The sequence below is a fragment of the Chlamydotis macqueenii genome, chromosome 1, assembly GCF_036417535.1.
Source record: "Chlamydotis macqueenii isolate bChlMac1 chromosome 1, bChlMac1.mat, whole genome shotgun sequence".
In the NCBI taxonomy this organism is placed as follows: domain Eukaryota; kingdom Metazoa; phylum Chordata; class Aves; order Otidiformes; family Otididae; genus Chlamydotis; species Chlamydotis macqueenii.
Window position 1 is genome coordinate 147,268,606 of NC_141556.1, and position 24,435 is coordinate 147,293,040.

Below are 24,435 nucleotides of genomic sequence, written 5' to 3' on the forward strand. Positions count from 1 at the left end.
ACACAGTATTTAGGAGGATGTTGGCCTATATACCTTTCCCTTTTCTGGTCTGTGGTAGGTTCATTCCTGGAATGATGCCACAAATCAGACCCGCAGGAAATAACCCATCACAAGAGCTATGAGGAGAATGTCTTGGGCAGCCTGTTCTCTTTATTCAGGTGGTGCCGAGGTTTTCCAGGTGTCTTGTTTTACATATGAAACCTGGTGTCCTTCAGGGAATTGGCTGGAAGTCTACTGCAAAGCATTGTGCTGCTTTACAAGTGTGGGAAGATGGGCCTGTATATGCAGACTGAGTTCTAGACTCTGTGACAGATCTTCTCGCAGAATGGGATAGGAACTGGTTCACTAAGACACTACTGCAATTCCCCGCTGTCCTAAAATTAAAGATGAGTGCTATCTAGGCCTTTGTTTCTTTCCCTTTAGATGAAACAGAGTATGAATATAGTGGAAGTGAGGAAGAAGAGGAGGAAGTGCCTGAACAAGAAGGAGAGCCAAGGTAATAATTGCTTTTGGGAGGGCTCTGGGCAGTCCACGCCAAGTAAATCTAAAGGTCTGTGACTATAAATCAGGAGCACGCTAAATTTCTGTCTCCTATTAAGTGCACATACAAGCCACACAAACCACCCAAAGGGTCTGAATACCTGTTCTGTGACTGCTAAAGGTCTTAAAGCTCCCCCTCATATGGCTTAGAGCCAATGAGCTCTCGATGGAGGGAGACTTCTGCCAAATATGATTGGTCAGGGTCTCCAGAATGTCAGAGTTGGTCGTTATTTCGCTTGGCCTCGTTTCACGCCTTCCACTGAGAGCATGTATTTGACATGCATCCAGTGTCTTCACTCCACAAGAAACAAGATTAAAATTTAACATCATACTATATTTTATTAATGTTCCCCTGCTTTGGAAAAGGTATTTAATGGCCCATCAGGCTTTATTGTGTAGGAGGCTTTAAGTTCCTCTTCTTGCAGTTCCATTGTCAATGTGCCTGGAGAATCAACCCTCCGACGTGATTTCCTGAGACTGCAGCAGGAAAACAAGGAACGGTCCGAGGCCCTTCGGAGACAGCAGCTGCTGCAGGAGCAGCAGCTCCGCGAGCAGGAGGAGTACAAGAGGCAACTGCTGGCAGAGAGGCAGAAGCGCATCGAGCAGCAGAAGGAGCAAAGGCGGCGGCTAGAAGAGGTAGAGACAGGAGACTGGAGCTTAGGGGGCAAAAAAGCCCCTCTTCAGCTTGCATTTCCCATTCCCACACCCATTTAAATAGAGTTCCCTGTAGCTCCAGCACATTTCAGGAAAGAAAACAACATGTGCAAATCCACTGGCAAACGTAGAGCAAAGCACTTAAATCCATGTCTGGCTACCTGAATGTGAGCCATCTTCCAAAGCATTTGAATATGCAGCAGCTCCTATGGAGGCAACAGGAGCCAAAGCCGGGTTGTTTGAAGATATTTGAGGGGAGGTTGTGTCTTGGTCTCTGTTGCAAAGAAGAGGCAACATGTCTAGACTTTAGGTAGCTGTAGAGAAGGGGAGACGTTAATTATTCCCAGATGGATATTTTTTTTTTTAAAGTGGGCACTGCCTCAAGATTACTTTTTTTGGGGCCATTACATGCTTCAAATTTCCCTTTAAAGCTTTCTCAAACATCTGTATTTGGCACTCATTCATTCACTATTTTTTTTTATGTATTATTCTCTTATGTGTGATGATGACTGCATGATGACTAAAAGCCACTTAGATTTATAAATATGATTTATAAATCAGTGTTAAAATTCTAATTCTGCAAAATTACAAATATGTAAATCATACCTTTATGATATGGTAAGTATGCAATTTGCATACACTACCAGAAGATAAAAGAACATGACTGTACATGTACAATATTGTTCTGTCATACTTTTCACCCCCTAAGATCTCATGTGCATTTATATACATGTAGATGGAATATTCAGTGTGAGCTTCAGAGGCAGGAGGATTTCAAAACAGTTCTTTAGGCCAGAGCTGGGTATGACACAGCTGAAGTGAAACCAATCCTCTGGCTCCTCAGGAAGTGCAGGGTCAAATTCCAGTCGTCCTTAAATGACCTCGTGCTTGAGTCAATGTTTCAACTTTTCACTTAGCAATGATGGAAAAACTACACCCAGTCTGGTTTTCCAAACCCTGGTAATGTCTAACAAGGGTGCAACCAGGACCATGTGTTGATTTGCATCCTGTGACGTGTTTACATAACAAATAATACAAAATTCCAAATAGCTTTCCAGGTCACATTATGCTCCTTATCCCTCTTTTTCAGCGTGCAAGTGCGTTTAGTGCTGCTGTAAGGAGGGATTGGTAGCAAAGACTCAGCCACACATGAAGCCAGGAGGCGGGACAAGGGGGAGGCATATAAACTCCATTTCTCTGCTGTTTCTTCCCCACCCTTCTGAGATCGCCAAGATAAACATCGTAGCTCTTCCAACTGTTTTTAGACTCTGACTCTATAGCGATTTTGTAGGGGGAGCAGATAATAAAAAGAGGTTAGGAAAAGAGAGCACAGGCCAATATGAAAATAAAATACTTGACTGATATTGTCGGTGGTGGGCAAAAGTTGAAATACTGCTTAGCCTCTAAAATGTTGCTTAGTATGGGAATCAATTAGTTCTTTTAAATGCCTCTTTAATCTCCAAGGTTCTGCAGGTGGTACTTCTTTTGGCAAGAAAGGAGATTATGATTAAATTATCTAGGTCATTTAACTTTAGTAATCAGTGCAACCCTTAAAATCTGGAATTTCTTTTTAAAATAAAAGAACTACTGCTGCTAGTAATGGAAACAAAGCAGTATACCTCTTTGCTGCGTAGAGTTGAGCTTTTTGAGGGATGTTGCAGAAATCATACTAACGAGCAATTAAAAAGAAAAAACAGTTACCTGAAAGTTATGTTTATCAGTCCTGCTTTTTAAAATACAAAACAGAACTAGCAACTTCAGCAACTGCAAGATGGTGTGTAATGTAGGTTGATGTGTTACTGAATAAGGTTACACAGTAAACTGTGTAAAGTTTGCAAAAGAAAAGCTTTTACCTTTTATTGAGTCTATAACCTCAGCCTGCTTACCTTAGAAACATAAATGTGATTGATGAGCTATAAAGGTTTCCTTTTCCGGGTGATGGGGCAGGCATATTGTTCTTAAAGTGAATTAAAAAAGGGCTCATATTGAGTTTTCAAAAAAACCCCCACTTAGTTCATTGGATCTTGTGTTGGAAAAGTGTATAATCCCAAGTGATTTTTAACAAAACAACAGCCGAAACAAGCTCTTAAAGATGAGGGAAGGGTGGTAGACCCATATTTAGATAAACATCAGTGTTGTGACACAATTGAAGGCCAAAATATTGAAATGTTGTCGCTTTGTCCTTAACTCACCCCTGTGTTTTGATGAAGCCAGTAAACAATGAAAGATTTGGTGATGTGAGTTAAGATTACTGTCAGGCATTGAATCTCTGGGCTTCCATCAGTTTGTTGACATTTTGACCAAGCCGTGCTCTCTTGTAATTTTTCCTTGGGTAGAGTGAGTGTGTGTTTGGGTATACCTGTTTGAAATTCTTCGAGAAGAATTATACACATTAGATGATCTCCCTATACAAGTTGCTTATACTTCCTCCCTTTCTCCCTCCCCAGCTTCCTAAATTAAAATTGAGGGCTTGTTCTTACAATGCTGGCACTGAGCCTAGACAGTTTTGACCGAGACTACAACAGGAACGGTGTTTAGGACATCTGCCAAAAACTGTAATTCTCAGCAGTATTAGAGAAAAGATTACTTTTTAAAAGGCATATAGGTGACTTCTAAATCTCATTGTTGCAGGAGCCTTATAATTTGTGTGTTACTTAGGAGGTAGAAATGATACATGGTCAAAGTGTAGAAAATTACCTGAAGCGCTTTGGGAAGGGGACTGCTTGTTCTCCTTCCCACCTCCCCTTTAAAAATCATATAAAGATGAGTTGCATAAATGTCAGCTGTATGTCATGTAAGCATTTAGATGGTTAAAACAAGAAATCTGAGCTGTTCCAGGGTGTTTTAGGATGGGTGTGTGTTTCGGTTCAGCAACGTGGAGCTACTGGTGCTCAGTGTGACTGGTATGGAAAGGCATTTGAATTTGTGCTTCACAAAAATGAGTCTGCTTTGGGAAATTCAGAATTGGCCGTGGTGGAATCCCATTCTGTGTGGACCTCTGCAGTTTGGAATAACTTCATTAAATAATGTCTCTGTCCTTGGTTATGAGAACCTAGGATGGATGTTTTGAAGTGGTAGATCATAGCTCTGTTGGCAAGTAGTACAGTCCAGTAGAAGCAGATTTGTGGAACGCAGTAATTAAAGTGCTGAGGACCCAAAGAGTTCACTGCATATGTTTGAAGGCAGGAGGAGTTCCTTTGGATTAGCTGAGGTCTAGACTGTGTGCCTGCTTGTGGTTGAAGTGCATCTGCCTTTTTAATTTCATCCAAAAGGAGTGGTTGGCACTCCAGGACATCTTCAGAATATGAAACAAAACCTGGTAAGTGGAGATGATTGGATGATTCACTTCAAAAGAGCACTCCTGATCTGAACCAAGATGCTAATGTAGGTGTACCTGCAGGCAATTTTTGGCAGGGCTTTGTTTCTTTTACAGGAGGGGAGATTATTTGTATCTGCTTAATTTGAATTGCTTGCAGTTTGGATTGGTACTGAGTGAGAAGTTCTACTTCTGCTTTATCTCTAGTGTGGGCAAAGCAAAAGTCTGTTTATTAATCTTTTCAATCCTCTTCCGAAGCTGATACCAGGCTACCTAATTCTTTGTGAAATAAATCCTTAATATATCTATTTATCAACCTTCATCTGAATATAGGACCTAGTAATAATATTTTATGAATACAAAATTAGAAGGTCTGTATTTATCTTCAGCAAATCCCTGTATGAAGGAGGTCCTGAATTCGTTGGTATGTACCAACTGCATGTGTAGTTGCATTGCCCCCTCCTGGTAAATCATGCTCTACTGCATGGTCTTCCAGTTTGGAGATGTTGGATACCATTACGAGATCATCATTATTGCACCCTACACCTGGATAAGAAGCCAAAGTATTAATATTGTATTTTCTGAATTTTTTTTTTTATTGTTGGCTTGGTAAGTGCCACTTTTGTGAAATGCAGTAATTTGAGGCTGTCTGGGCTCTGTCAAAATTCTCTTTTGGCATCTCTGAAATTTCTTTAAAGAGTTCCTGCCCTTACCTTCTGGTTAACAGTTAGCTCCTTAAAAATAAACTTTTCATCTGACATGTACAGGAAAGTTGGTAATACCGTATCTAACTAAAGAAGATCTGGATATGCATCCATAATTTCAGTGAATCCAGAGCTATACCTGCTGTCTGTTGGGCAACGGTGTTTTACATCAGGCCTTTTTTGTAGTACATGGTAAGAATTTTATTATCTAACAATCACGCTTATTAAATTCAGAAGCCAAATTTTACAAACAAAACTAACATTGGTTTTAACTGATGATTTTCCCTGTCCTGCTTCCCTCCTTTGAGCAAGGCTAAGGAGCACAGTGACCAGGATTTTGGTGTGTCCTCATGGAAGAGTTGCTAGAGGCAGTCAAGAAGGTGACCTTGTGCCAACAGAAGGATGATAGGAGGTCAGCTAAAGGGCTGCTTCTGAAGCCAGCTTGAGTCAGTGATGGCTTGCCACCAGCCAGCTTTGCCGTCGCTTTGACAAGATGTAAACTAGGGCCCAAGAGATGCTTGTCATCGTGGATTTCCTTTCCGTGGGCTTTTTAAAAGGAAACTCCACTTTGTTACTGACCAGTAGTTCAATGCTCAGGTTTCAAAGACCACATGCAAAAGAAGTGAAACTTTTCTCTTACGACTAGGGCTGTGAATAAGCGGATTGTGCGGGGTGTTTGTGCGGGCTCTGGCGGTGCCGGATGCCTCCCTTCCCACCCGCCTGGCAAGGGGCTGAGGTGGTGTCTGACAGGAAGGCAGAAGCAATGCCGAGAAATCCCATCTCTCCATGTCCTTTGGCACCTAGACAGTAGCACATTGTGCTTTGGAGGTTGGACTGAAATGCACACTGGTCGCAGAGAATTCTTCTTTTTTCTTTTGCTGGGTAATAAATATCTACCCTTGGTGCTGAACTAGCAAACTGGCCCAAGGTTTGCTTAAAAATCTCATCCTCTAATGCTGATTTTGTTTATTTTATGATGCCATGGAAAATTAGCTCTCGTATTCAATTTGTAACTTATTCTTCTCATATTCAGTTCAGATATATATAATTATTGCTGAATACTTCTCCATTGGTTCCAGAAGCCATGAATTTGCTTCATCTGAAAGACCTAAGTTCTGTCCATCTTCCTTGTAGTGAGAATGATGCCATCCCAAGAGCTGCAATGTATCCATGTAACAATGTCAACACAATATTGTTAGACAGACAGGCTTCATATGTTTAAGAAGTGTTTGAGTTGATAAATGTGCATATTAAGCAGTCAGCAGTGTGCTGTCTCTTGCATCCTCAGGGCAACAGAATTGTTGTACTTCACATGTTAGTTTTCTTAAACAAAGAGCCTGTCAGACTTGATTAGCCAAGAGGCACCTGAATATATTGACTTAAATATAGAAATTGTTTTACACAGATGCGTATATTCAGAAATAAAAGTGCCTACTTAATCCTTTTATAACGCTTACAAAATGAAGGAGGGGAAGCACTGAAACCTATGAAATGCACCGTGTGCCGAGGCTGCCTCGCAGCACTTTTGCTATTTTTGTATCTATGCTCATTGAAGAGAGCTTGCTTAAGCAAGAGAGAAAAGGCTGGGAGCTGCATTTAGTTAGGAGAGGAGATGCAAGTGCAAGGAAGCTGTGTTTCTGAGAAGATAGAGAAAATGTGGGGGAGAAAAGAGCTTATGTCTTGTGGCACGGGAAGGTGGTAGTGAACCCAAGATGACACCGTGAGCCAGGAAGGAAGGTGTCATAGTTACAGAGTGGGTGTATTTGAACAGTGGTCTTCAAGAAAGTTGTGTTTTTCCCAAAACTAGTTAAAGAGAGTCAGAAAGCAGCCTGTTTTATTTGAGTACTACTGATTCTTAACCACTTCCCCCCCCGCCCCCGTGTTTCTTCGCCACTGTCATGTCAGTATTGATTCCAGAAGATGGAAAAGGCTGTTGAGCTTTCACTTACTTCATAGTCATGTAGGGTAGTATGCCGAAGAGGGAAAGCTCATCTCATGGAGTAACACAGAGAGTGTAGATTGGCCTTTGCTTGTTCAGTTGAACACAACTGTGAAATGCACACCAGTGACTGGATTTGTGAACCCCAGTAAAAGCTTAGTCTGAGTGCTCTTGCAAGACTACTTGGAGTGCCTTAGGACTAGCAAATCTGCGGCAGCTTTGCTTCAACAAAAAAAAACTGGCGATAGTATTAACCTAAATATGAAAAAGAATAACCAATGTAGTTTTCATTTTGCTTAGGATTAAATTTGGGTGCTTTTTTTTTGGTTTAGATTTCTTCTGTAATTTTTTAGCATATTGTAGAAATCTATAATGGAAGTAAATGCAGAGACATTCCCAGCTGATGGTTGAACAGGAGACAGCTGGGTCTTCTGACACTTAGGCAGTTGTGGGTGGCTGCCTGGGATTTTGAGGTAGGTGGAGTAGCTGGATGCTTCTGTAGAAGTGCAGGAAGAGTTGGTCACGACTGTATGGGCATTTAAAATGTCTCCTCTGAAGTCATACATGGTGCTCTATAGACATAAATGAGTCAGTTCATGCTTTCTAGAGCTATTTCCCAGGTTTTTTTTTTATAAACTTGAGGAGACTTCTCAACACCACTTTTAATTTGGGCCATGTGTGGAAGCTTATCTGTGTAAGAGCAAAAGCTTAGCTCAGCTCTTTTTCCTTTTTTACACATAGGTGCTTTTGATGTTCTGGGAGGGGCTGAGGTGCTGTTGGTCAGCCTTCCTTCTCTCTTAGGCAAAGTTTTGGGCAGCGCACTAAATTGAGCTTGGTTGTTGGGCCAACACCACCAAATTCTTAGCAGACCATGAATTGTGTTAAGAAAGAAACTGCTTACCAAAAGCTCAGATAGTTGTCATCTGAGTTTTAGCTGATTCGGTGAGGCTGATTATTCCCTTTTGGCAGCATTTAGATAACGTGTTGAAGTCAAGTAAATTGTCACTCTCATTAACATTTGAGTTCAACAGTTGTTCAAAGTTTGAGATTCAGTGTGAGCCTCTCTTAAAGAGCAGCGGTGATCTTCCACATTTCAGTTGTCAGGAATATGGTATGTGACTTTGTGTGCATGAAGAAACCTGAGAGAGTAAGCAGAGCTGCTTTTAGGGATAGTTGTGTGCTGGGTATGAGTTAGTTTCCTGGTGGAACACTTGCATAAAGTGTTTTGTTACTTAGTTGCAGAGCTTGCCAGTCCTGGTAAATCGCTCTCTTCACAGTAGAAGACAACCCCACCTCTTTCTTTGATAACAACAAAAGTAAAACTTTGTGGTTTCTTTTTGCTTTTTGTAGCAACAAAGAAGAGAACGGGAAGCTCGAAGGCAACAAGAGCGTGAGCAAAGGCGGAGAGAACAGGAAGAAAAACGACGTCTGGAAGAAATGGAGAGGAGGCGTAAGGAAGAGGAAGAGAGAAGAAGAGCAGAGGAGGAAAAGAGGAGGGTAGAAAGGGAGCAGGTGAGTCCATGATACAGATATATGTGAAATAGGTTTGTGTCTTCTAAATTCTAATTTAATTTTCTAAAAATTAGTAAGCCTAAAGCAGCTTAGAGGCGACCTAACGCTGACCCTTCCATCTTTGTTGTCTCTGACAGCAAATGCACTAACATAGATCATAGGGCTTTATGGAAAATTCTGGCAGCCTCAATATTCCCTCAAAAAAAAAAGAAGTCTTGTTGCAGTACTCCTTCTAAATTCAGCTTGTGCCCCTGGGCTTGACTGAAACCCATCAGAATTGGTGAAATCATCACTGAGGCTGAAAATTGTTTCTAGACTTGTCTCGCTGGATCAGCGTTTCTTGCAGGACATGCCGCTGTTCAGAAGGCCTCTCAGAGAAGGGCAGCTCTGTTGCGAGTCTACTTCTGGCACCTAGAATTGTTCAGAGGCTTGTCATAAACTTTGAATATTCTGAATTTGAGGTGGAACCTTTGGGCTGCAGAGGATTTTCCTTGCTAAAACTTCAATATGCAATCTCTCTCTCTCTTACTCTGTCTATTTAAAATCAGCTCTAATAATGTATGCCAGTTCAGGCAGCAAGTATATCTTAAGTTCTGTCAGTGTGCCCTTAATACATTGGAAGTACAGGTGAGAAACCTTTTAAACTCTGAAATTCAGCTACTATATTTATGCATGAAATCTGCATGTTTTAAAATCCTTTAAAAATTTTAATCAGGATGATAATCAGGGTAATAATTACTGTGCATGTACTGCAAAATACTGATCCCAAATAAAGGGCCGAAACTACTATCCTACAGGCTGATTGTAAATTTCCCATTAATTTTGGAAATGCTGGTTTTGGCGTGATATACCTCATTTTTTTCTTACGTAAGTCACTGTATTTGAGATCATTGATGATCATGTTACTGGGCAGTTTTATTGTGTTTGTGTATATTTCAAAGATTTTTAAGTCAAAAGGAGAGAAGACTAACCAATGGGAATAAATATATGGAAAATCTCTAATTACAGCACAGCAATTTGGTTTTGGGCAGACACCGGGTATTCCCCCAGCTGCTTTTTAAACTGTTGAAATGCTAATTATGCACAGTGCCAATAATGACAAATGGTTAATTGAAGTGGCCAAGCCGAACCACTCTGAGTTTTGTTTTTTTTTTTTTTTTAGAAGACATGCCCCCTCTTCAAATTTCTGTTAACCCAAACTATGACTCAGCCAATGTGCATAACAACAGTATAGTGTATCTCATCAGTCTGTCACAAGACTTTCTATAGCTCCCATCACTGTATCACTGATCCATTAATTTCTTTATGCATACACTGTAAACGTGTGCGTGTGCTTGTGTGTGTGCGCATGCACATATTACATACTTCCATTAATTGCATGGTAGGATGTTACCAGCTTGGGTTTGGTGCTTCAGAGTTTGAGTTCTTCCAGGGGGGTCAGGTGAAGCAGTGGGTAAACGTCTCGACCTGTTGAGGCTGTAGGTGACGAGATGGCTAGATCGCAAGGGCAAGCTAGTTTGGTCTAATATCTGTTTCCTGGTGGATGTTTGTTTGTGTCATAACCATCACATAATTCAGCAAGGCTGGCAGCATCTGCTCAGGAGAAGCTTCTGGTGAGGGCAGCAGGGGAGACGACAGGGCAGCTCCCAATTGCATTTGGCAGAGCCCCTCTGGGGGAGCTTGCTCCAGGTCTGCCTACACTAAGCCTGGCTCTAGCTGTTGCTAACAGTTCATCGCATCAGTGCAATAAACTAATGTTTAATACAACTTGCATGCGACTTTGTGTTGGCTGTGTTGAGTCAGACTTGCTGTGTTTTAACTTTCCAAAACCTTCAAGTGCATTTTGCTGCTTCTTGAAACCACTTCCAAAATACGTAAACGAGCTCTGGCCCGTGCCGGCAACATTTGCAGGAGTCCAAATTTCAGAATGGAAGGGGCCAAAATCCGATGCTCAGGAGGCAGGGCTTCCTAAATTGTTCTGCAGGCACTAATGCATCCTGAAGTGCGTTTCTTGTTAAAGCTGAACTGGGGAAGTAGCGTGTGGTGTTCCACCCAGGGGGTTCTGATGCATTCCTTTTGAATAAATTTATTGCTGGGTAATTTCTATGTGACAGGAGTATATCAGGCGACAGCTAGAAGAGGAGCAGCGGCACTTGGAAATTCTACAGCAGCAGCTGCTCCAGGAGCAGGCCATGTTACTGGTAAAGCACTGTATCTGTTTTGTTCAGTAGCTATAGGATCCATTTATCCGGCCAGTCCTAGGCTTCCCTCAGTCGGGCACAGCTGCACTGACAGTACGACAACAAAGGAGCTTGATTAAAAGGCCATTTATTCTAGTGTCGTGGGCTGACAGGCACATATGAGAAGTGCTGTATGGTCACACTGCTTTCTGGGCAGTAAGAGGAGGCTTTATGTTAAAGTGGAACAGCTCTGGTGTGGCGGTCGAGTTTCTGAACAGACCTTGGCATTCAGTGAAGAACTAGAGTGCTTATGTTGCAGATCAAAAGCACACATGATATGTAAATCCACCCCGGGATACAATGGCCTAGTGTTGGTCTAAATCATTGTTTTATGAACTTTACACTGGATTTAGTATAAATAACACTTCTTTTTTCTTTTAATAAAAATCAGTTTTGACATAACTCTCCAATCATGTCAAGCTTAGCAGTACACTTTCAACTTCCCCAACACGAGACATGTGCCACATTGGTCTAACTTAGCTTTTGCTTACACTTTAACAATGAAATAAACAAACAAACAAAAAGAAAAAAAAGCAACAGCAACCAGACAGGTGCCTTTTTATTGGGATGGAGAGGGACACGTCCACCATACAGTCAATGTCATGTCTTGAATTACTCACATGTTCTCTCAAAGGAATACAGATGGCGAGAGATGGAGGAACACCGACAAGCGGAGCGACTCCAGCGCCAGTTGCAGCAGGAGCAAGCCTACCTCCTGTCCCTGCAGCACGATCACAGGCGGCAGCAGCAGCAACAGCAACAGCAGCAGCAACAGCAGCAGCAGCAGCAGCAGCAAGAAAGAAATAAACAAAGCTATCATACCCCTGAGCCAAAATCCCACTATGAGCCTGCTGAAAGAGCACGTGAGGTAAGTCCTGCTTGTGGGCAGGAATCTGCTACCTGTTCCTCTGCCCCTGCCTGTTGGCATCATCATGACTCTAATCCTGCTATAGTATACTCATAAGGGGCAGGATATTTTAAAAAGTTGGTCACTGGTTTCCAAACCTAAGAGATACTTCTGAGTACTTATCCTGCAGTCATTGGAGTTCAGAGTTTTGATGTATAAGGGGTGGAAAGAAATTCTGGAAGGCTGCAGACTGAGGGGACCTGATTTTGGAAGCATCACATCAGGAAGTTAATGTCTTCTGCAGTTCATCAGACATGTTTTCATAGCAAGCATTGGTGCAGTTGGTGATCTGTTTCTCTGGCAAGTACTAGCAATTTGAAATTCGGAGGTGATTGGAAAGCACGAACCTATGAAGGATTCTTGCACACACACCTGTTTACACATTTCGTGCTTTAGCCTATGCTCTTGGAAATATCTGTCTCATGAACACAAACCTGAATTTCATTAGTTTCATTTTTGAAATGTTAAGTATTCTCTTCGGAGATCACGTCCTGCTCTTATGAAATTCTGTGATGCTGCCTGCTTGGACTTTGGGCACTCGCAAGTTGATCTGAAATCATCTGAGTGCTGTTTGTTTCAGTGAGTGGTCCCCTGTCTTCACTGGTCCACGAATAACTTTGCTAAGCAAGTAATTGCCTCTTTGATGCTTACTTGGCTCTGTTTCAGCGGTCTTATTCTTATGTTTCCCTTGAGCACCATGCTGCCCACAAACCACTAGACTGGGCAGTACTGGTCAAAGCTCTTAATGGCATTCATGACCAGCATGTGGGAACTAGGTAAATACATTTTGGAACAAGAACAAAAAAATCCTTGGGGCTGTTGAACATGATAAAATAGCTTTTGGTCCACCTCCATTCAATAGTGCTTCATTGCCTTTGAAGTATTGCTGTTTGGGCTTGGTGAGCGCAAACTCATTTTCTTGTAGGTGCTGTTGTCCAAGTTCTTCATAAACCATGTTTGTGCTATCTCATCCATTCCTCTTGGTGATTGATGCGTGTTTCTCTCCTGGAAGAAGTTCAGACTTGTCCGGTATGTGGTGGTGCAGGCATGGAACCAGCTCTCTTGCACTTGTTCCTGGCCTGCCTCAGTGAAAGCTCAGTTCCATTCCACCACTCCTGTCTAACTTGAAGACTGACTTTGGGGGGATGCAGAACCGTCTCTGTTCCTTGTCTCCCATTTTCCTTTCAGAGTTGAAAAAGAGAGAAACTTCTGAAGATTCAAAGTGTTACATCTTTTAGCAGAACCACTAACTCAGCTGTTTTTCTGTGGCAGTCCTTTTCTTTTGTGATTGCTGTAGCAAGAAGGAGTAAAGTGAAGGCACAGAAAAATTGTGTTAGTAGTGAGATATCCCAGAGATTGCTGTGTATGTGTGGTAGAATTATAGCCATGATATCTCAGTGCCTGGCAGTGGGAGCAGCACCAGTTAATCTTAAAAGCAGACATTAATTCTAATGTCATTCTCGACATTGGAATTGGAGAGTGAGTATTCTGTGCCTTGTACTTTCAGGTATGCTGCTCTGCAGAGAAAGTGTCCATCTATGGAGGTGCTGACCATCAGGATAATAAACCAAAGTGGGCTGAGTTCCCTGTTCTGGCAAAGTCTAATGGGGATTAGGGGTTTTTTCCCCATTCCAGTGGCAATGAGAATATAAGGAATAGGACTTATAAGATTGGCTGTGGGAAACAGGGGAAGATCAGAGCAAACGATGAGGCTTAATACTGTTTTCTGATCCAGACAGTCAGATGATTGAAACAGCGCCTGTTTATATCCAGGGATGCACTGGGTATCTCCTTCCCACCTCTTGCCTGACTTTAAGGACATGTGACTTGTGCAGTTTGTGTGCGTTGCGGAGGAAACTTCCTATCATCTACAGCTAGAGACATTAAAGCCTGTTCCTTCACATAGAAAGACTTGGGGCTTTGCCTTGTTCTATTCATAACGAGGAGTCTCGCCCGTTTTTTAAACTTTAAAGGATTGCTCTGTGAGGTTGAACACAGTGGTGAAAATGATTGTATGGTGAAGATGCTTGCCTCCATTATTGTTGTATTTCCCAGGATATGCTGTATTTCGTGTAGACCTGGCAGAAGCTTGTCTGCTTGTTCTCATAGGCAAACTGTTACTGTCCTTAAGTTTTGAAAAGCAGAGGCAGGTTGGGTTTGTAAAGCAGCTGAGGAGACCTGGAGACTTGCCTCCATCTTCTGGCATGGGTATATGAACAGCCAGTCTCTCCAGGCCACCACTGCTAGAGAACAATTAGGAAACCACCCCAATACTGGTTTTATGCTCGAGGTGCAAGGGTGAAAGCATATCTTGTGAGCAGAATCTCACCAAATGAAATCAGCTCAAGCTGCCAGTTTGATATTTCTTTGGTGCTTTGATGAAGTGCTGGGAGTTTAGTGTTCCTCAGCAGCAGCTCCTGTGCAGAAATGCACATGCTGCCCTCATTCCAGCAGCAGACCATCTTAGGAAATCGGAGGATATTTCCTTTCTGCCTGGAGCTTCCCTCCGTTCTTGCCCTTTGTACCTGTCGCTTTATTCAATGCTGCAGCCTTGGAAGAAGTGATGTTTCTGAACAGGAACCTCGCTTGATGCTCTTCTGAGGACTGAGCACTTTCTGACTTAGTCTTCCCCTCGACAAGCTCTCGAGGTTAGTGTCCAATCACTTCTGCACCTCCCTGAGAACCAGAAACAAGCTGCTGGGGCTGTTCTCTGCAGCCTGTGAGGTCGTGTTGGAGCTATCTGATAAAAGAGAGGATGACCAGTCCTACAATTTCGTACCTACAGCTGAACAGCCTCCAGTATTACGGGCAGAGAAGCACATTCTGTCTCTTCTTGCATTGCCAAAGAGACAAGCACAGGAAAGCAGATAATCAAAAAATACTGATTGAGTAAGGTGGGTAACTACAGTAAGGGACAGCAGTGGGAAATGTACTTTGATATAGTAAAATTGTTTCTGTTTTCATATTATCCTTTTTATTGTCTGTGAGGAAAATACTGATGGATAGTAACTTGTCTAGTCAGAAGGAAGCCCCATAATGGTCTTTTATTGTATCACTTCACATCTTACTGACTGCTGTATACTCTCTTCCTAGTATGGGTTTTCCATATTGGCATACTTGCCACTTTGGTATGGTTGAGTCTGTGTTTTAGAGTGCTGGTGAAAGTAGTAGGGAAAAAATCCTGCCAAGCCCCAAATGTATTTGGTTTCTTTATGCTAAAGGAAAGGTGATACTCGCCTTCATATTTCTACTGTAATTGGTTTTATTGACTCCAGACTTAACCTCCATTTATTTTGGCTTAGGTGGAGGAGAGATTTAGAAAAACTAATCAGGGCTCCCCTGAAGCACAGTCTAAGCAGATGGGTAAAGTGTTGGAGCCACCAGTGCCTTCAAGATCAGAGTCCTTTTCCAATGGAAACTCAGAACCTGCTCAGCCTGCCCTGCAGAGGCCAATAGAGCCCCAGGTAAGTGCCCAGGAAAACTTTGGTAAGCCTGGAGGAAATTCAGAAGTCCCAACATGTTTCTTTCAAATTTGCAGATCTTTGCACTTAGGAAGTCTTATGTAAAGGGTAGCACTGTTAGACAAAGCAACTTATTCAGTAGATTTGTTCTTTGTCTGATTTTGCTTATTGCTAAACTGATGGATTTGTGGGTCTTATGTGTGGGGTTTTTTTTTTAGTATTACAGCTAGATTAGATCTGTTGTTGTTATTATCTGTGTAACAGTGGAGTGGTGGACTAAACACTGGTGACAGTTGCAGTACACTTTTATAATTCAGAATTTGATCTGTGCAAGGTATTTACTACCAAAAAGGATACTTAGGAAAGAAGTGAGCTTGCTTGGGTTTTTAAATTCTTGTGGAAAAAGCTAACTAAACAAGTGGGTTTTAATAGTATGAGCACTGCTTCAAAGAGGTTTACAAAACATGACTAAGAAAAGCAAGTTTGTTGTCAGTAGGCTTACAGTTGCTAAATAGAGCTCTGTACCACCCCTGGAAAATCAAAAAGAGATTGAAAACATTGAGCTCTGTGGCTGCTATCATTCTGTTATTTTCTAATGAAGAGCCTTCTGATTTTGGTGTCTGTATCTCTTGAAAATTACAGTATGAATTTAAAAAGTAACCTTTGTCTAAAACTTAGACTTAGCCCATAAATTCTGAGCTATTTAGATACGCTAAATTAAACGGTATCATTCTGCATACAGTTCCTCTGTTTCTATGCAGAATTTTCTTCTCCCAAATTAAGTCTGTTGATGACAGTGCAAGCTAAAACCGTCCCTGATTGTGACTAGGTATTGCAAGTCTTTTGGGCAACAGGAGAATTTGAACAGACGGGAGAGTGGGAGAAATCAGGACAGAACTTCATCTCTTACTCATTAATTCCTGGCTTTTATTCAAACCTCTATGACTATTTCAAAATATTGGACTTGTATCTTCATGCTCTCTGTGCCAGTTACTTTTAAAGTCTGGGTCTTCCACTCATATTAAGAATAATCAGGCTCTTCAACAGCTGTGTGTATTAAAATTGAGGAAATAATAATAATATAAAAACAAATACAACCAGCCTACTGAAACTGAGGTTGAAAGCAAAAGTTTGCTTAATTATTAGGTGTGAAAACAATGTGTCCCTCAGTTATGACCTTTCCTCCCCTTTAGTTTCAGAAATTAACTCTGAAATGTGGTTTATGCACAAGGAGGCAGTAAGCTGAAGGGTCAATATGGATTTCAATGGAAATCCCAATGGAGTTTTAACTCTGGAGTCCCTATTCTGCCTTTCAGTATGTGTAATTGAGTATGTGTGTGTGTACGTGTGTGTTTGATTTGTGTATAAATATGTATATATGTACAGTGTATGGTACATATATGATGTAAGTATAATATGCGTTGTACATATGTATACTATATACAATATATATTATGGGGTTTTTATATATATTGCAATGAGTGTAAAGGAATAAAGGCTTTTGTGTTATGGTCTTTCTCCAAAAGTTTGGAACTGTATCTAGTTCCTAAATTTATTAGGTAATGTAAATATGTGTCAGTTTGCACATTTTACAGCATTCTTTAATTTTGTACATTTCTCCAATTGGATATCTGCTTCAAATTTCCCAGTCCACCAGTGCTGCCATGAGACCTGACCAAAGCCCACTGAAGACTGGGGAATGGAAGGCGACTTCTGTCTTGAGTGGCCTTTGGACTCAGGCTCATGGTGCAGACATTAGGTCCCTCTTTCTTCTGGGCACCAGTGTATGTGTATGTGGAGAGCGTATCTCACAAAAAAAAAATTGCATATGTGCTGTATTTTCAGTCTGTTATGTTCTTTGGGTGCTTGCCTTGCTTTCAAGTGCATTGATTTCACCCCACGCTTACCTAATGCCATAACCAATTTGTCTCTGCCCGCCCCACCTGCCTTTATTCTGTGTTAATTGGAAAGCCAGTTATACTGAGCGCATTGAATGTTTTATGTTTTGTTTTCTTGTAAGGTACAGTGGTCCCATCTGGCATCTCTCAAGAACAATGTTTCCCCTGTCTCGCGATCCCATTCCTTCAGTGACCCTTCTCCCAAATTTGCTCATCACCATCTTCGTTCCCAGGACCCATATCCACCTTCACGCAGTGAAGTGCTAAATCAGAGTTCTGACTCTAAGTCGGAGGTACCCGACCCCACCCAAAAGGCTTGGGCTAGATCAGACAGTGACGAGGTGCCTCCAAGGGTAAGGAGTAGAAAGACAGATGTGTGCTATTTTTTTTTCATTATTAATTATTATTTTTTAAGGATGTGATACCCTGGGCACTGGGAAGACCGTGCCTTTGTGCCAGCATTGGTAACAGTATTTTAGAGGGCAGATCATAATGCAGGTGTTTGGTCAATGAGTTAATGATAATGAACCATAAGTACAATATTGAAGCTTCATATAAAATTGGCAATTATTTATAGAATGCAGCTATTTCAGAGAGACAATTTGTTATTCACAGTTAACAAATCATTACCATATTCAGGAAAGAATTTAAATATCCCTGAGGTTATTGCTCAGAGTTAATGTTCCTCTTTATCTGTTAGTAACCCAAACTATGAATCATACACATATTTAAAATTGAGATGGAACTGAACAAAAAGGAAACATTCAATATACTTCCTCCTCCTCTCCCCCTCTTACCCCCCACTCCCATCCACTGGGATTTGCTTCTTCTGAGTATATTCTTGCTCCTCCACCAGTCTTTGCCTTCTGCTGATCCATTCCCAGGCCTTTGTTTGGTTCCCCTGAGCTTATTCTCCTAATTTTCATGCTGTTTCAGCAAATTGCTTTGTGCCTCCCCTGCTTCAGTCAAAATGCCATATTCTTTTTAAATGTCTTGGTAGTTGGATTGTAGCGGGGTGTGTATGTGTTTGTGTGGTAACTATTAAACAGTAGTTAATGTTAAGACTAAACTTGGAGTTATTTTCAAAATCTGAACAGCATCCTAACTAAGGCTCTTGGTTTTTTGGGTGTTTGTTTATTGCTTTTGGTCATGGATGCTAGCTTGGACATAGAATTAAGTGTTGTTAAAATCTTAAGAATATATTCTGTAGCAGGAGAAGTTTAATCTACCTCTTCTCTTTCTCCTCTTCATGGGTTTAACACAACTTTTTTTCTCCCAAGGTACCTGTGAGAACAACGTCCCGATCACCAGTCCTGTCCCGCCGTGATTCTCCACTGCAGGGCAGTGGGCAGCAAAATAATCAAGCAGGTCAAAGAAACTCCACGAGGTTTGTACGCCTACGTGTCCTCACCTTTCTTGAACTGGAAGGAGAAGGCTAATAGGAAGCCAGGCATTTCCAGAGAGCTTTTTACCTGTTGGACTTGAAAGGAAGATTAATTTGGATCTCTTCAGGAATGATTCGTTTTAATTTTCCTTGGTGTAGCATATGTGCCAATAAAAACTGGCAAAATTTCTTCTTCCCACTCCTTCTTTGATTTAATTGGCCTGTAACTTCAGCAATAATTTCAAAATATCCTTAAGATTTCTGAAAAAATGTGGCCATTCATGAACGTCTTGCCTTTTGATGCAACAGGTCGTCTTGGGCTTACTGTGGGGGTTACTGGCAGCAGAAGTGTTTGTAATGGCTGAAGTAAAAGAGATCTCAAACTTTCTGGCCTCTCAGACAGAAGCAGACTTTGAGGCAGGGGAGTGTCCATGAGCTGTGACACAGAGCATCTGAGGTCAAGAAGGGGCAGGAAGGGGCTGCCTCCAGAGCTCAGCAGAGCAACGTGGACAGGCCACCCTGGAATTAGCTCAGTGGACAAGGCTGAGAGTATTTTGAGAGGGACAAGCCATGGTATCTTTCTGGCTTGTACTTGGGTGGTCAGGGCACTTCTGAGTCAATTCTAAACCTGCTACATGCAGACTGAGAGACCTGTCCACTTTAGGTTAGATACGCAAGAATGGCAAGTAGCCAGTTCCAAATAAAAAGAATAGCTTACACCCACCTAAACTTTTTTGCTTTACCATTCTAAGTAAGGTAATAGATATTCCAGAAGGAGCCACTGCCTGGGTTCTAAAGCATCACTGATGCCCTCAGCTCAGTGCTGAGCACTCTTTTGAATGAGTTATTAGCAAAACACTGAGGAAGAGTGACCTTTGAATTTAGAAATGGGAATCTGAAACTGACGTGTGTGACAAAGACTTCCTTCTCTCCTCTGATACAGCAATATAGAGCCTCGTCTGCTGTGGGAAAGGGTGGAGAAGCTCGTACCAAGGCCAGGCAGTGGCAGTTCTTCAGGTTCAAGCAACTCTGGCTCACAGCCTGGCTCCCACCCCGGCTCTCAGAGTGGATCTGGAGAGCGGTTCCGGATGAGATGTAAGTCCTTCCCCCACCCTTCGTAAAGTCGTGTTTCTGAATTTGTTAAGTTGCCAAACACTCAATAATGAAGGATGATAACCCTCACTGGGAAAGACCTTTGAGCATGCAGTACCAAAGATGCTTCCAGTACCCTCCTTGGCTGTATATCCTTGCTTGGGAAAGACAGTAGGTGCAGAAGTCATCGTGAAAGCGTTTCATTGTTCTTTAATTCGCATCCAGTCACTGCTGCATTTTTCTATATGCAAACAGCCCAGTTTCCATCCTCTCATAGCTCCCTTCCTCATGTGCGCAAGGGCACATTTTGATGCTTGTTGCCTGTCACCTTGATGGTTGTTGATGAAGTGCAGACTGCTGCTGATAGGTCTCAGCTGGGGTACGTTGGATACTGATGCAGGTTTTCCAGCTTGCACCCACACTCAAGTTACCCTCTTGGATTTACAACTACGTGTCAGTTTACTTCGGTTTCAGTCATAGGTCAGCTGCACCTATACGTGTCACAGCTTATGATGGCTTTTTGTATAGTCCTTCGGGGACAATGTAATAGTGAACCAGTGAAACTTAGATCTTTCTGTCAGGCACTGCCTGATAGCTTTCTCACCTCTCTTCCCCACTCCAAAGTGAAGTAAGAAAAGATATTTTAGCTCCCTGCTTAATCTGTATTGTTCTCTGTTCCTTTTGGGGTCTTTGACACATGCAGCATCATCCAAATCAGAGGGTTCACCATCACAGCGTCATGAAAGTGCACCTAAAAAGCCTGAAGAGAAAAAGGAAGTCTTCAGACCTATCAAGCCTGCTGTAAGTTGCATCCGCTTTCCCCTGTCCCCACTCTCGTTCAGGTGGGCTCACAAAAAGTACAGTGTGAGTTTCCATTCATGGTGTCACTGGGGGTGAAATTCAGCTTGAGTTGGGAGTTTGTATCTGCGGGCCTAGCAGCATGTCCTGGGCTCTGCAATTGCCTGCACACGTCACAGTACTTTAAACACTAGAATTTGCACTGCTCCTGGAATTGATTTCTGCTCTCTGTTCTTCTTCCTTCCTAACCTTTGCCTTTCTCTCTTTCAATCCTGTGCTTCCTTCCTGGGGCTGGACCAATAATCATGCATTTGACCTGAATGTGCCAATGCTGGGCTGAATGGTGCAGGGAGAAGTGGTAAGACCTTAAATTGTTGCTATTTTCTGTGAAAGATTTCTGACATAGTCTTTATGTGGCTGCTGTTACAGTTGATTACAGCTCTACGTCCAGTTGTATCTGGGGGACCTCAGTGGGTTTTCACAGTAGTTCCAACTTTCCTTAAAACTTTTCTTTTGCCATTTTGATACTGCACTAGCACCCAAATCTGTCACTTAAAGCTGCTTTCTTAAAGAAACATAGAGATTATTCCTTCCCTTCTGATAGTATAATGTGTGAAGTATTTGCCACAAACTGTATTCAGCTAAATAAAGCATAGCTACACAATTGAGAGCAGATTGCAGTGACTGCAAACCTGATTTGCCCACACACCAAGCTGCAGACAGAGAAGCAGCTTATGTCCCATACTGTTTGAGTCTGGTGTGACTGAGCTGGTGCCAATGAATCTGACTTCTCAGGTGAAGTCCTTATTGCCAATCCATGCAACTAGAAATGGATCAAAAGGTTTCAAGATCAGCTTTCTGTGACTGTGCCTTGGGTGGCTCAGTAAGTCTAAGGATCTTTCTGCTACCTTGCTGCCTAGATTTCTTGTGGTGAATGCTATTAACCTGCAAAGTTTAGGGAAATGAACAGTGACAGTCAACCACTGTGTGAGAGGAGGTCTGAGTTCTTATACTGTCCTTTGGACAGTATAGTGGGATAAACTGAAGTCATAATCGAGATAGTTTGGATTCAGAGTACGCACATTTTTCTGTGATATGGCAAGGCCTTCGTGGGTTGGCTCTTTTGGTGCTTTAATTTATCAGTGAGTTTTGATGACTATCAGGAATGAATAAATCAAAGGAAACAATACTGCTGGGGCTGTGGAAACACAGCAGTGGACAAGTGAGCAAACTCGGGTACTAGTTCTGTGGGTTTGTCTTGCAAACTCTTCTCTCTTCCTTGCAACATCAGTTTTTTCCTTCCTCTCCCATCAGGATTTAACTGCATTGGCAAAGGAATTGCGAGCGGTAGAGGATGTGCGACCTCCACATAAAGTGACGGATTATTCGTCCTCAAGTGAGGAGTCAGGGACAACGGACGAGGAAGATGATGATATGGAACAAGAAGGAGCAGATGAATCTACTTCTGGACCAGATGATGTCCGAGCAGTGTTAGTTCTTCTAACAGTGTTTTGCCTGTTTTGCCTCTTAGGGGGTTGAAGGAAAAGGTTGTTGGGTATTTTGGCTCATATTTTAGTTCTTTCAGCTTATGACAATCTATAAGCCAGACATACCAGCCTTGTGTTCACATTTTCAAACGCTAAGGGTGATCTTTTCAAAAAGTAGGCTTCTCTAAGTTACGTCCTTTCCCTCTTCTCGCTTGATTTGTTACAAAACAAGAAGTGGTGTTTAACAAACTCCTAACTTTTTTTTTTTATAAAGAAGCTTTTCTAGGCAGGTTATGTAAATATTCCACTCTATTCACAATACAAATTAATTTAGAGTGTGTGCCTTGGTGTAGGGCAGCAAAAGCTACGGCACAAGTGCTGTTCTCTCACTCCAGTTATTTCTTGTCTGGCAAATAGGTCAACGTTGAACTTGAGCAATGGTGAAACAGAGTCAGTGAAAACCATGATCGTCCATGACGATGTGGAGAGTGAACCTGCCTTGACTCCTTCTAAGGAGGGCACCTTAATTGTCCGACAGGTATTGCTTTTCCTTCCCTGTGCAGTGCTGCACCTTTTCTGTGCTCATTAACCCACTCGCTCATTCACCCATGCTGTTTCTACATTATATTTGTTATTTGTATTATCAAGACACAGCTGTAGTGAATTTCAGATGAGCAAGATGTTTGATGCATGCAAAGAGGAGAGTAGCTCTTCACCCCTTGCTTCTGTTTTGCATGCTTTCCAGTGACACCCATGGCAGCACCATGCAGAATACCTCACAGTCTGTGGGAGAGAGAGGTAGAAAAGCTGCAGGTGTGTGGAGCAAGTACCTGGAGCAAGAACTTAGTTTAGTTTTATCATGGAACCAAAGGTGGCAGTCAGGAGTGGGGCCGGGAGGGAGGCTGAGGGGAGAGCAGTCAGGGTTTTTAAAAACTGTTTGAACCTGTTTAGTTGAGGGTACAGAGATCACCCAGATAACACGCACACTCACACACGTGTACATACAAATTCATGCAACAGTTAGTGTGGGGAAATGGAGAAGCAGAATTGGTTGCAAGGCAGAGAATGTGGTCAGACCTGGAGCACTGTGTTGTTGCCTTTGATTCTGAAAAATATTACATTCTTGTGCCTCTGAAAGATAATGATTCCCTGCCTTTAAATGAGTTCATGTTAATGAGCGTTCTAGCTTATAGGAGTTTCCTCATTAGTCGCATTTCTGAATTTCACAACTGAATGCCAATTTCTTAATTGAGCCCTCTGGTTTGAAAATTAAGATTTCATGCTTATTGTTTTAAATAGTTAGCTGAAGGCATTCGCCAGACAGTCCAAGCTTGTATCTGTATAGGATTGAAGTTAGTTTTAAACAAAACAATAGGGGAAGAAATCCTTCCCCCACCCCAAAAATGTGTTTGTCTGCGTTGTGGTGGAAGACTTAACGGCGCAGTTACTCTTTTGTTAATTAGTGGAACTGGCTGTGCAAGTCAACCACACGAACTAAGCTTTTGCCTGCTGGAAGAGGTGGGAATTTCCTGAATTCTAGTAGCACTGCCCACTTTCCCTTTCCATCCAGGCATCAAAGCATGGATTATCAGCTTACTTTTAAAAAATAAATTAAAAAAAATGTTAAAAGGTAGGAAGTGAGCGAGGGAGAGAAGGAGAGAGGTTGTTAGGGATATAGACCTTTAAGCAGCACTTGAGCAAGACAAGTGTGCCTGTTTTTTCTACAGAGTACAGTTGACAAAAAGCGTGCCAGCCATCATGAGAGCAATGGCTTTGCCGGTCGCATTCACCTCTTGCCAGATCTCTTACAGCAAAGCCATTCCTCCTCCACTTCCTCCACCTCCTCCTCCCCATCCTCCAGCCAGCCGACACCCACCATGTCCCCACAGACACCCCAGGACAAGCTAACTACTAATGAGGTATGTCTTACACCACAGCTGGCTGCTTTCGTAGGGTTATAGCAGCATTGCCTAGTAGCTAGTTTGCAAAGGAACTCCAGCCAATCTCCCCTGCTTTTTTTTTCCTGTCACCTTTGTTCCCACTCCCCAAATAACACATTTCGGTTCTGTGTAAGAAGCCCTTAACTCTAGAGCAGCCCCACGCCAAACTTGCCAGTTTACTATTTTTGTTTCCTCTTAGTGAATCATTAATTGCATGGCATTCGTTTTAAACTAAGCTCAACTACCGCATTTGCAAGCCAATACTCTTTTATTTTTTAATTCTGTTTTATTCGGGAGCAGGCTAATTGCAAGCAGTGTACCTCTTAAAAATTTGTGGTTAATTTTGGCTTTGTCAGTAAAGACTGGGCTAGTAACTCCACACGTATGAGGAGCTGCTTGTGGAAACTCACCCTTTGGGAGAGGAAGCGGCCGTGGAGGGATTTTGCTCTATAAAGCTTGCCACACAGGCTGGGTGAACAAATCAGGTGTTGCCCAGGAGGGCTGTAAAAGCCTCGGGTATTGTTTGGGAATAATGAAAGGGGGAAATCTTTAGTTTTTTCCAA

General features: G+C 42.2%; 1 protein-coding gene across 9 annotated transcripts in view; it reads left to right on the forward strand.

The window, feature by feature from the left end:
- Positions 1–24,435, forward strand: part of MAP4K4 (mitogen-activated protein kinase kinase kinase kinase 4) — a 165,717-nt gene that overhangs the window by 118,111 nt on the left and 23,171 nt on the right. For 2 of the 9 annotated variants that reach the window (XM_086769497.1, XM_086769506.1), the window contains exons 11-23: positions 424–496; positions 966–1,176; positions 8,504–8,665; positions 10,780–10,866; positions 11,540–11,773; positions 15,115–15,276; positions 17,294–17,524; positions 18,452–18,558; positions 19,499–19,650; positions 20,351–20,448; positions 21,760–21,935; positions 22,350–22,470; positions 23,660–23,851. In XM_086769497.1, coding sequence (XP_086625623.1) covers positions 424–496; positions 966–1,176; positions 8,504–8,665; positions 10,780–10,866; positions 11,540–11,773; positions 15,115–15,276; positions 17,294–17,524; positions 18,452–18,558; positions 19,499–19,650; positions 20,351–20,448; positions 21,760–21,935; positions 22,350–22,470; positions 23,660–23,851 — 2,006 coding nt within the window. The remainder of the gene's footprint in view (positions 1–423; positions 497–965; positions 1,177–8,503; positions 8,666–10,779; positions 10,867–11,539; positions 11,774–15,114; positions 15,277–17,293; positions 17,525–18,451; positions 18,559–19,498; positions 19,651–20,350; positions 20,449–21,759; positions 21,936–22,349; positions 22,471–23,659; positions 23,852–24,435) is intronic. The other 7 variants (XM_086769529.1, XM_086769538.1, XM_086769511.1 and 4 more) reach the window with 6 other exon arrangements.